This window comes from Lathyrus oleraceus, chromosome 1 (genome assembly GCF_024323335.1).
Source record: "Lathyrus oleraceus cultivar Zhongwan6 chromosome 1, CAAS_Psat_ZW6_1.0, whole genome shotgun sequence".
NCBI lineage: Eukaryota > Viridiplantae > Streptophyta > Magnoliopsida > Fabales > Fabaceae > Lathyrus > Lathyrus oleraceus.
This window is the reverse complement of record NC_066579.1, coordinates 320,968,354-320,981,297: the sequence shown is the minus strand read 5'-3', so window position 1 is coordinate 320,981,297 and position 12,944 is coordinate 320,968,354. Positions and strand designations below refer to the sequence as shown.

Here is a 12,944-nt window from a genome sequence, read left to right as displayed (position 1 = left end):
TAAGGCCCAGGTGCTCGAAATGGAAAATGAAGAACTTCAGAGACAGTTAAAGGAGCAGAGTGGAGAAGATCGTGCAGGTAAACGTCCAAGGGTGCAAGAGGATTTATTTTCCTCAGGCACAACAGATTACTCCCAGATTCCACAGTCCTCAGGTGCATGGAAAGGTCTTGTAGACAGTTTGGTGAAGGAGAAAGCTTTTATGCAGAAGGCCTATGAAGAAAGAATTGAGAGACTTGAAGGACAACTCCTACTTGGTTATGCTCGTCCTGATGACACATGTCCTTAAATGGTTTTCTTGGTTGTATTTTGGGTTGATAACTTTGTATATTTTGATAAAAATGCTTAAAATGAAATTTTTTGTTTTGTTATCAAAAATGTTTGCAATTCTATCTTTTCCTTCACTTAGAGTTCCTTGGAAAATCATTCATTTTGCATATCCATGCATCACGTGCATACAGGTTGTCTGTCTTGGTCCAGTCTTCTAACAGTTGCTTCCCGCCAGCAGATCCATTTCAAGCTGACGCATAATTACAACACAAGAGCCAACTACAAAAGAAGAATGGAGATAACAGATAACGAGAACCGAGAATTGAAAGCTCGGGTTGACCGCCTTTCTGCTATGGTCGAGACATTGATAGCAAACCAAGCAGCCCAAGCTGCTCAACTTCAAACAACACAAGCTCAGGTTGCCGAAGCATAAGATGCACAGATCCAGGCGCAAGCACAGGCAGCAGAGATGCGCAACCAAATGTTAACCGCCCGTCTACAAGCAGAGGAAGCCCAGGCTAGGGCTCAAGTTCATAATTCAGGACAGACTTCGGCACAGAATCAACCTCAAATTCAGAATCAGACAACAGCAGCACCCGTCACTACAGTCATCGCTTCAGAAATCAACGCTGTCCCAGTCACTTCTGTTACCATCACAGCATCCCGTCCTTGGGAAATACCCAGGGATCTTAATCAAGATAAATATCAACAAGAGTTCGTTCCACCAAATGCTCCTGTCTTCACTAATGTGCCTCCCGTTGTTCACTATACTCCTCACCTAGGAGAACCTGTCTATCACTGCCCTACCCCAAGTGAGGATCCTGGTCTCAATGATAGAATGGATAAATTCCAGGATCAGTTTGCGGAATTACAAAAAGAGATAAAAGCTCTTCGTGGGAAAGAACTGTTTGGCAGAGATGTAAATGATATGTGTTTGGTTCCAGACGTAAGGATGCCAGCAAAATTTAAACTACCAGAATTTGAAAAGTACAAAGGAAGTTCTTGTCCACAGACCCATTTGGTTATGTACGTGCGAAAGATGTCAATGTACACCAACGACCAAAGGATGCTCATTCATTGTTTTCAAGACAGCCTTACCGGTGCAGCTTTACGCTGGTATATGGGATAAGACAGTTCTCAGATCAAGACTTTCAACGATTTAGGCGAGGCCTTTATCAAACATTACAAATACAACCTTGATAATGTGCCAGACCGAGATCAGTTGAGGTCCATGCAACAAATAGAAAAGGAGACATTCCGTGAATACGCGCAAAGGTGGCGCGAAATTGCAGCACAGGTTGTTCCACCTATGGAAGAAAAGGAGATGACGAAAGTGTTCTTAAAGACTCTTGATACTTTTTATTACGAGAAGATGATTGTAAGCGCTCCTACAGACTTTACTGACATGGTAAACATGGGAGTCCGTTAAGAGGAAGCAGTTCGAGAAGGGCGTCTAGTCAGAGAAGGAAGTTCATCTTCAAGCGGGGCAAAGAGGTACGGCGGTTTTATGAAAAAGAAGGAACAAGAAACTAATGTTGTGTCCTATAATCATCCAAGAAGGATCAATTATCCTTACCATTCCCAACACCAACATATAGCAGCCGTGACTCCAGTAATCACTTCCGCTCCAGTTCAAGTCCAATACCCTCAGCAGCGTACCAACCGCTTCCAACAGAATACTCAGTATCAGCAACAACATCAACCTCAACAACATCAACATCAGTTACAACAACATCCACCACAGCAGCAAAGAAAAACCAATTTTGATCCAATTCCAATGTCATATGCAGAATTGTATCCAGCTTTGATCACTAAAAACCTTGTACAACCACGACCACGACCTCTTGTACCAGAAGTGCTACCTTGGTGGTACAAGCCAGAGTTATCTTGTCCCTTTCATCAGAATGCTCCAGGTCATGACTTAGACAACTGTTTTGCTTTAAAGTTGGAAGTACAGAAGTTGACAAGAGCAGGTATCCTGACCTTCAAGAACATGGGTCCCAATGTGAAGGACAATCCAATGCCAAGTCATGGTCCTTCATCAGTGAACAATATAGAAGTTTGTCTCAATGAACAACGTGTTTCAAAGATAAAGGAGATTCAGCGGTCTTTGGTTGAAATTCATTCTGTTTTATGTGCTCATGGTCTATTCCAACATGACCACCAGATTTGTGGTACATGTTCAGTCAATTCAAGAGGTTGTAGGAAGATTCCAGATGATTTGCAAGGCGTCCTTGATCAGGGTTTGATTCAGATTTCTAGACAAGTGAGTTCTCCAGAATCACAAGAACAAGAAGTGAATGTCATCATTCCTTGTTTCAACATTCCAGAGAAAGTAGAGATAGCTTATCATCCGAGGGAGCCGGTGGTGATTTTCCCTCCGGGCCCAATGCCTTACAATTCAGATAAAGCGGTCCCCTACCGCTATGCAGCAACTATTATTGAGAACGGTAAAGAGGTCGAGATTAAAACCTTAGCCTCAGTTACCAATATCGCAGCAAATAGCCGAATGACGCGCAGTGGTCGCGTGTTCGCTCCGCCGGTTATCCCAAGTAGAAATGTTGAGAAAGATCCAGTAGTCGTGGTACCAGTGACAAGAGAAGCAGAAGGGCAAACAAGCAATTCAACCCTTGCCAAAGAAACAGATGAACTACTCAGAATTATCAAGCTCAGTGACTACAAAGTGGTAGATCAGTTGCTACAGACACCGTCAAAAATCTCGATCCTGTCCTTATTATTGAACTCAGCTGTCCACAGAGAAGCACTACTGAAGGTGCTTGATCAAGCCTTTGTAGAATAGGATATAACAGCAGAGCAGTTCAACAATGTTGTAGGCAGCATCACTTCATGCAATGTCTTAGGCTTTTGTGATGAAGAACTGCCAGAAGAAGGAAAGAATCACAACTTCGCTCTCCATATCTCAGCCAATTGTCAAGGGGATTCTTTGTCTAATATCCTAACTGACACCGGTTCATCTCTGAATGTCATGCCCAAGTCTACCTTGTTGAAGCTAAAGTACAAAGGGGGGCAAATGCGGCACAGTGGAATTATTGTGAAAGCGTTCGATGGATCAAGAAAAACAGTCATTGGAGAAGTTGATTTGCCTATTGGTATTGGACCACACGTATTCCAGATCACTTTCCAGGTTATGGACATAGTGCCAGCTTATAGCTGTCTGCTCGGACGCCCATGGATTCATGAGGCGGGTGCCATTACATCCACGTTACACCAAAAGTTAAAGTTTGTCAAGAATGGGCAAATAGTGACGGTTAATGGGGAGCAGGCTATGCTGATTAGCCACCTTTCATCGTTTAGTGTGATAGAAGTAGACGAGACGACTGTTGAAACTCCATTTCGGACCCTAACCATTGATGATCACAAGAAAAGTGAAGGTTCAATCGCGTCATTCAAAGACGCCCAACAGATTGTCAAGACAGGTCCTACAGAAATATGGGGCAAGGTGATAGAGTTGCCAGAAAACGTTAACCATACAGGATTAGGCTTTGTTGGTGGAAAACAAGTGCAGACTTCAATGGTGCGACCTTTCAAAGATATCTTTCACAGCGGTGGGTTTATCAACATGGTAGCAGTTGAAGAGGATACTTTTGAGAAAAAGACAGAAGACGAAGGCCCCAGATTTGTGACACCAGGAGTAGTTATGAAAAACTGGACCGCAGTTGACATCCCACATTGTGTCCACATATCAAAGTAATTAAGCTCGTCAGTTTTCAAAAATCTTCAGCTTTAACCCAAAGCGCGAAGCATTAATTTTGTAAAATGGGCACTTTTGTCAAAAGCGTACTATCAATGAAAAAGATCTTTTGTGTTCCCATACACTTGGGTCTTTTTTATCTTCTCAGCCTTTTCGGAAAATGGTAACAAAAAAAAAACCTTAAAAAGAACACATTTTTGCATGTCATGGTCAGTCCTCTAAAAACAATTGTTTGTGCAGGTTACTTAAACCCGTTGAACACAATGACATCATGCCCTCTCCCAACTTTGAACATTCTGTATTCGAAGCTGAAGAGGAAGAGTGGGATGAAATTCCAGAAGAGGTCGCCCGCCAGCTTGAAAATGAAGAAGACACTATTCAGCCATACAAGGAACCTTTGGAAACAATCAACTTGGGTTCGGAAGAAAATGTGAAAGAAGTCAAAATTGGAGCATTGTTATCCCCACAGGTCAAGGAGCAATTGATCAGCCTGTTGAAAGAGTATGTAGATGTGTTTGCTTGGTCTTATCAAGATATGCCTGGTCTCGACACTGACATCGTAGAGCACAAGCTACCTTTGAAGCCAGAATGTCCACCGGTCAAACAGAAATTAAGAAGAACACATCCAGATATGGCCGTCAAGATTAAAGAAGAAGTTCTGAAGCAAATAGATGTTGGTTTTCTTGCCACTTCAGTGTATCCAGAGTGGATAGCAAATATTGTGCCAGTTCCTAAGAAGGACGGGAAGGTACGAATGTGTGTCGACTATCGTGACTTAAATAGAGCAAGCCCAAAGGATGATTTCCCCCTGCCTCACATTGACATGTTGGTAGAGAATACAGCAAAGTTTGACGTATTCTCCTTCATGGACGGATTCTCCGGGTATAACCAGATCAAATGGCTCCCGAAGACATGGAAAAAACTACCTTCATAACACCATGGGGAACATTCTGTTATCAAGTAATGCCGTTTGGGTTGAAGAACGCAGGTGCTACTTACCAGCGAGCCATGACAACGCTCTTTCACGACATGATGCACAAAGAGATTGAGGTTTATGTGGATGACATGATCGCGAAGTCTCGTTCAGAAGAAGGTCACTTAGTAGATCTATTGAAGTTGTTTCAACGATTGAGGAAGTTGCGTCTTCGCCTCAATCCGAACAAATGCACATTTGGCGTCACGTCAGGTAAACTCTTGGGCTTCATTGTCAGCCAAAAAGGCATTGAAGTTGATCCAGATAAAGTAAAAGCTATCCAAGAGATGCCCGCACCAAAAACAGAAAGTCAAGTGAGAGGTTTTCTAGGACGATTGAATTACATATCCCGGTTTATTTCTCACATGACTGCCACTTGTGAACCTATCTTCAAATTGCTGAGAAAGAGTCAGAATTGTGTTTGGACAAAGGATTGTCAGAAAGCATTTGATAGTATCAAAGAGTACCTCATGGAGCCTCCTATCTTGTTACCACCTGTTGCTGGAAGACCGTTGGTTATGTATTTGACAGTGCTTGAGAATTCTATGGGCTGTATTCTGGGTCAACAAGACGAAACTGGAAAGAAAGAGCATGCCATTTACTACTTAAGCAAGAAATTTACTGACTGTGAATCACGATACTCCTTACTCGAGAAGACATGTTGTGCATTGGCTTGGGCTGCTAAGAGATTGAGGCAGTATATGTTAAGTCACACCACTTGGTTGATATCCAAAATGGAAATCAAGTACATTTTTGAGAAGCCTGCACTCACTGGTAAGATTGCAAGATGGCAGATGCTGTTATCAGAATACGACATTGAGTATCATACCCAGAAAGCTATCAAGAGCAGTGTGTTGGCTGAGTACCTTGCTCACCAACCCGTTGAAGATCACGATGTTAATGAGGATGAGTTTCCTGATGAAGATGTCATGTTCCTAAAATCCAGAGATTGTAAAGAGCCACTTCCTGAAGAAGGACCTGAACCAGATTCTCAATGGGGTTTAGTATTTGATGGAGCTTCCAACATTTATGGACATGGAGTAGGTGCAGTCATTATCACTCCAGAAGGTTCTCGTATTCCTTTCACGGCAAGAATTTGCTTTGAATGTACAAACAACATTGCTGAATATGAAGCCTGTATCATGGGTCTTGAAGAAGCCATTGACCTCCGCATCAAAAATCTTACTGTTTATGGTGACTCAGCGTTAGTTATCAATCAGATCAAAGGAGAATGGGAAACACGCCACCCTGGCTTGATCCCATACAAAGACTATGCAAGAAGATTGTTGACTTTCTTCACCAAGGTTGAATTGCATCACATTCCTCGGGATGAGAATCATATGGCGGATGCTCTAGCTACGTTGTCTTCAATGTATCAAGTGGGTTTTCCAAACGAAGTACCCAGAATTGTGATCAAGCGACTTGATAGACCAGCACATGTGTTTACAGCTGAGGCCAGTTTTAATGATAAACCATGGTACCACGATATCAAGCATTTCCTTCAGACTCAGGAGTATCCTCTTGGAGCAATAGAAAAAGATAAAAAGACTTTAAGAAGATTGTCAGGCAGTTTCTTCCTTAATCAGAATGTGCTCTATAAGAGGAATTATGACATGGTCTTACTCAGATGTGTTGACAAAAAGGAAGCAAAAATGTTGATGAAAGAAGTTCACGAAGAGTCCTTTGGTACTCATGCAAACAGCCACTCTATGTCAAGAAAGATGTTGAGAGCTGGTTACTACTGGTTGACCATGGAATCAGATTGCTACAAATTTGTAAAGAAGTGTCACAAATGTCAGATCTACGCTGATAAGGTTCATGTACCACCAACCTTTTTGAATGTGATTTCTGCTCCTTGGCCATTCTCAATGTGGGGCATTGACATGATCGGTATGATTGAACCCAAAGCTTCCAACGGACACCGTTTCATTCTCGTGGCAATTGATTACTTCACCAAATGGGTGGAAGCAGCTTCGTATGCAAAGGTGACAAAGCAAGTGGTGGTCAGATTCATCAAAAATAATCTCATTTGCCGATACGGCATTCCAAACAAGATCATCACTGACAATGGCTCCAATCTGAACAACAAAATGATGGATGAATTATGTGAAAGTTTCAGGATCGAGCATCACAACCCTTCTCCTTACCGTCCCAAGATGAATGGGGCAGTTGAAGCTGCAAATAAGAATATCAAGAAGATCATTCAAAAGATGGTTGTTACCTACAAAGATTGGCATGAAATGCTGCCTTTTGCACTACACGGATATAGAACATCAGTCTGTACTTCAACTGGGGCAACCCCATTTTCACTTGTATACGGTATGGAAGTTTTGTTACCAATAGAGGTTGAAATTCCATCAATGAGGATACTAATGGAAACTCAGTTGTCAGAGGCTGAATGGTGTCAAAGCAGATACGATCAGTTGAATTTGATTGAAGAAAAAAGAATGACTTCCTTGTGCCATGGACAGTTATATCAAAAGAGAATGAAGCAGGCATTTGATAGGAAGGTTAAGCCGAGAGAATTCACAATGATTCTAGGGGCAAGTGGACTCCTAACTATGAAGGACCCTATGTTGTCAAGAAAGCCTTCTCAGGCGGTGCTTTAATTCTTACAAACATGGATGGTGAAGAGCTTCCACGTCCCGTGAATACAGATGCAGTCAAGAAATACTTCGCCTAAAAAATGAAAAGAACAGCTCGCTAAGTTGAAAACCCGAAAGGGCGGCTTAGGCAAAAATGAGCGTCTCGGTGGACTGAAAACCTGAAAGGGCGGTCCAAGCAAAAATTAGAGACATAAAAAAAACAAAGAGAATATTATCCCGGTAGATTGAAAACCCGAAAGGGCAATCTAGGCAAAAGTTAGGGATTTCAGGCAAGTAACTGCATAACAGAGATAAGATCATTGAAGTATCAGAATATTTTCAACAGTTCTCCAACTTTCTCAAGGCTGCAATACAGGTCAAAAGTGGAAGAGAGAATGATGTCATTGTAGTTCAACGTACCCTTTTTCCACGAAATTACCATTTTCCAATTTATAAAGATCTATGGAATCACGTTGTTGGCTGATTACCATCCTATCAAATCAATTTGAGCCTTTCTATATTTCTTGGCACTCTTAATTTTCATTTCAATTTACGAAAGTTCTTTTACTTTGACAGATATGTTTTGAAACAAAAGTTTTGAATTAAAGACAGTTTTTGAAAAATATAAAGATTATTTATTTTGATTTGTGGACATCAATAAAAGGATTGAGACATGTGGTCCTAGTAATTCTGAAATCATGTGATTCCAACTAGACATGTTCATGTTACTATCCTTATATGTATATGATGAAAAAATCTCCACAGGTGTCTTGGCAGTAATATTTCTCCAGCAGAGGTTGTGATTCTGGATATCCCCAGCTATGCTTCCTAGTTTTCCTCAAGAGATCATGCAAGAAATATTTCAAGAAGTTTATTCCCTTCACTTGGGGCATGAAGACTCCCCAGTTAATTGATCATGAAGACTCCCCAGTTAATTGATCATGAAGACTCCCCAGTTAATTGATCATGAAGACTCCCCAGTTAATTGATCATGAAGACTCCCCAGTTAATTGATCATGAAGACTCCCCAGTTAATTGATCATGAAGACTCCCCGGTTAATTGATCATGAAGACTTTGATCCAGGTTTTAAGTTACAGATTTGGCCTATGGGATTACTACAGGTATTTCCCCAGTAATTTATTAAGGAGGGATCAACAATGTCCCCAGCAGAGGATGAGAAGGAAGATTTGATTTCCCTGAGCAGGAGTAATACAGAGGTCTCCATCCTTCAGCGAGTGAAGAAAGTTGATATTCAGAAACTACAGGGAATCTCCTGTTGTTCTCTGTCCATTCAATAGAAGGATATGTCTCCTCCTTAGTAATGTTTGGTAGTAAAAGAAGAGTGTGTTATGCATTTTAAGCAAATTCAAGAATTGCAGGATTTCTCCTGAATTCTCATTTATATTCAAAGGTCAGACATCACTGTTCCCCGGCAGAGTCTCCTAGAGGAAAGATCTCGTAACCAGATATCAGACACCATAATCCCCAGCAGAGTCTTCAGATACAGAAAGTCTCCACGATAATTAAAGCAAAAAAATCAAGGATAGATTTCCCCTATATTCTTATTCCCTGGAAAGATACCACCTATCCCCAGCGGACTTTATCCCCAGCGGAGTCTTCCAGAAGAATAATCCCTTCTGCATTATCAGCAAATTCAAGAATTGCAGGACTTCTCTTACAATATCATCTTATTTCCAGAGGATAACACTTTGTATCCCCAGCGGAGTCCTCAGAAAGGTCCAATCCTCATATACCTCACAAATTCAAGAACCACAGGGAATCTCCTGCATTTTTGAAGTAGAAGGCATCTCCATTCTTCTACGGAATCCTAAGCAGAGACAGACTTTTAAAGAAACCTGGATATGGTGCTCTTGTACCAATTCCCCAGCAAGTCTTTATACTACTCCCCAGCGAGTCTCAGTGCAAATCTCCAGCAAGTCCTTATGCAGCTGTTAACATTTTTAGTTATTCCTAGTTTTGTCTGTCCATCATGCATTCATTACTAAATATTCATGCATATCTATGACATATCATGCTTGCATTCATATGCACCTTGTTTCCTTGTTTATATTGTGGGTTGAGTCAATCTCTCCATATAGAGTATCCTCATAAGCAGCAAAATACCTTTTATTGGTCATGTTCCCCACAGAGATCTATGCCTCGTGGAAGATGGTTGTTTCAGTTGTAAATCCTGATGAGTTCATTCCTCTTCAGTTGAAGTCTTGTTTGACCGTTTCATTCTAGTTCTATCCTAGTTTGAACCTCGTGTCTCCAGATAAAGCTCAGAAATTGCCAGTAAAAGAAGGCAACAATATAGCCTTTGTGACTCTCATTCAGTAAAACAAACATGACAGATATTGTGTCCAAGTCCTTTATACCTTCATCTTTGAGTTGGTACCCATTACAAACTTGAGTTACCTACATCCATGAATGGTAACCTTTGTTATCCCTCGGATAAATTAATTACTATCTTCATCTATGAGTTGATAACATCCTCACAGAAAGTTCCATGGTTCTACCTGCAACTTTGAGCTGGTAGCGTGCTTTCGTCTTTGAGTTTAGCACAGATTCCTTTTGATTCCACCTTCGTCTTTGAGTTGGTGAAGTACCTGCAACTTTGAGCTGGTAATATGCATTCATCTTTGAGTTAGCAAGATTTCTTTTGATTCCACCTTCGTCTTTGAGTTGGTGAAGTACAGTCATCTATGAGCTGGTAGTGTGCATTCATCTTTGAGCTTGCACAGGTTTCTTTTGATTCCATCTTCGTCTTTGAGTTGATGGAATGCCTTCATCTATGAGTTAGGTACACTTTATCCTGTTACCTTCATCTTTGAGCTGGTAACGTGCTTTCGTCTTTGAGTCAGCACAATTTTCTTATGTTTCCATCTCCGTCTTTGAGTTGATGGAGTACCTTCATCTATGATTTAGGTACATAGTGAGCCCTCATCTATGAGCTGGTAGTATGCATTCATCTTTGAGTTCGCACATTCTCCTGTGATTCCATCTTCGTCTTTGAGTTGATGGAGTACCTTCATCTATGAGTAGGGTATGTTTGATCCTTGTTGAACTGATAGTGTGCTTTCATCTTTGAGTCTGCACAGATAACTTCTGATTCCATCTTCGTCTTTGAGTTGATGGAGTACCTTCATCTATGAGTTAGGTACATTTTGTCCTTCCACCGTCATCTTTGAGTCGGTAATGATAAACATCTCCAGGAGAATATGTTCTAAATTCTTTTAAACACCTTTGTCAATGAATCGGTGGTTGCCTTCAACTTTGAGTCGGCATTTCTCTGTCTACCTCATCAATGAGTTGGTAGTGTGCATTCAACTGTAAGTCTGCACAATGATCCTTAGATCTGATTCTTCATCTACACCATCATCAATGAGTTGGAATTTGATTTCCCTAGCAGTGTTATTATCAATCTTTTGAAGCTTGCCTTCAACTTTGAGTTGGCATGTCCTGTTTACCTCATCAATGAGTGGGTAGTGAGCTGTCAACCGTGAGTTAACGCAGTTCGATTCTTATTATGCCCTTGTTATACCTTCATCCTTGAGTTGGTATTCATCTTTTCTGTTACCTCCATCTTTGAGTTGGTAATGTACTGTCACATCAGTACTCTTGTTATATTGATCTTTTCCCACTTTCATCTATGAGATAGTGATGTATCGTCAACATTGAGTCGATATCTCTTTTCCTCCTATTTTCCATCTATGAATAGGTAGTGAATTTTCCCCAGCTGAGTATTCTCAGGGTTTACCTTCATGCATTGAGTCGGTGTATGTCTTTCCCCAGTAGAGTTTGCACTCCTGTGTCTTTGTGTCTGTCTGTCTTTTGCATCATGCATACATGCATTTGCGGTCAAATTTTGTGGCGTTTGTCATATTTAATTACCTTATGCCATTAGATAGCCTCCGGCTATCTGGCCTAAGTTAATTAAATAGGGGCATTTGTCGCACCCCAAAATTTGACTTTGGCTTTGTTGACCATATCCTGATTAATCTCGTTGTCTCGTATTCATCTCAATTTCTTAAACTTCGCATGACAACTGGTTTGATTAGGTTTTGTGTGTTTTCGTTGCTTATCGCGTTGTATTTCGTTGTTTTAGCAAAACCTGGCCGATATCGTTCCCTCGTATTTATCTCGCTTATCTCTTTTGTGCGTGGCATCGCTTCGATTAGGTTTTGTGCGTTTTTATCTATTTAATTGTTTGTTTGTCGGTATTTTGACTGTATTTCGAATATATTAGGGTTTTCGTATTGTCCGATTATTTGTGATTGTGTTTGTCAGCGTTTTCGTGATGTCGTGTTGATTTTATTATTGCCTAGGTTTGTTTATTTAATTACGTGTCGTGCCGTGTGTTTTAATCGAGTCCGGTAGTATCGTGTTGTTGATTTTACTGGTTTACTGGTCTTTATCAATTTGTCTGGTTTGCTGTGAAATTGTCATCGTTTTTATCGCGTTCGAGTCGCTCGATTTTTATCGTGTTTTAATCGTGTGCCGTTTATTATTTGTGTTTAGTATTTAATTGTGTTTAGATATTAATTAGGTTTAATTAGTTTAATTATAGTTTATATTATTATTATTATTATTATTATTATTATTAATATATAAGTTTATATATTATTATTTGTTAGATATTTTGGTAGAAAACCTTCAACTTAAGTTACGTTTACACCGCCATAGTTGCTTTTGGACATAATATATATATATTAAGTGTTAACATATAAGGTAGGAGGGAGATATCAGTAAGTAAGAAAGGAGTGGCGGTAAAGATCAGTAGAAAAAACAGAGAATATCAGAAAAATTTCCAAAGCCATCACTTTCACCTTGTTCATCACTTGTTCTTCATTTTCGGTAACCCAAAACTGTCCCGATTATCCACCGAAATTCAGAACCGACAACATATCCGTGAAGTTCGTCGAGTCCAGGTCACAAATATCCAAGGTTCATTTCATTTCGGCATCGTTTCACCGATCAAAAGTGACGTTGAAGTCAGGTACTCGCGAAGGTAGCCAGCAGTGCGGCGGTGACGGTTTCCAGCTTTCGGTCGATCATTTGGACGATCAGAAGTTCTTCCTCTTCACACAAGGTAAGGTTCTTCACTTATCTCTGAAATCGGCAAAGTTCCGGCTTGCCGACATGTGTTTTAATATATTATTTATATATATATATATATATATATATATATATATATATATATATATATATATATTATTTTTGTCTATTATATATTATTTATCTAAATATATATATATATATATATATATATATATATATATATATATATATATATATATATATATATATATATATATATATATATAATATATATATATATATATATATATATATTATTTTTGGTCTATTATATATTATTTTGACTAAATATATATATATATATTA

At 39.9% G+C, this 12,944-nt stretch overlaps 1 protein-coding gene across 1 annotated transcript; it reads left to right on the top strand.

Annotated features, from left to right (window-relative positions):
* Window positions 1-2,260: 2,260 nt before the first annotated feature.
* LOC127104970 (uncharacterized) lies at window positions 2,261-4,015 on the top strand. Its single transcript, XM_051042115.1, has 3 exons — window positions 2,261-2,953; window positions 3,068-3,919; window positions 4,010-4,015. Exons 1-3 carry the CDS (start codon window positions 2,261-2,263, stop codon window positions 4,013-4,015), a joined length of 1,551 nt encoding a protein of 516 aa, XP_050898072.1.
* Window positions 4,016-12,944: the final 8,929 nt, after the last annotated feature.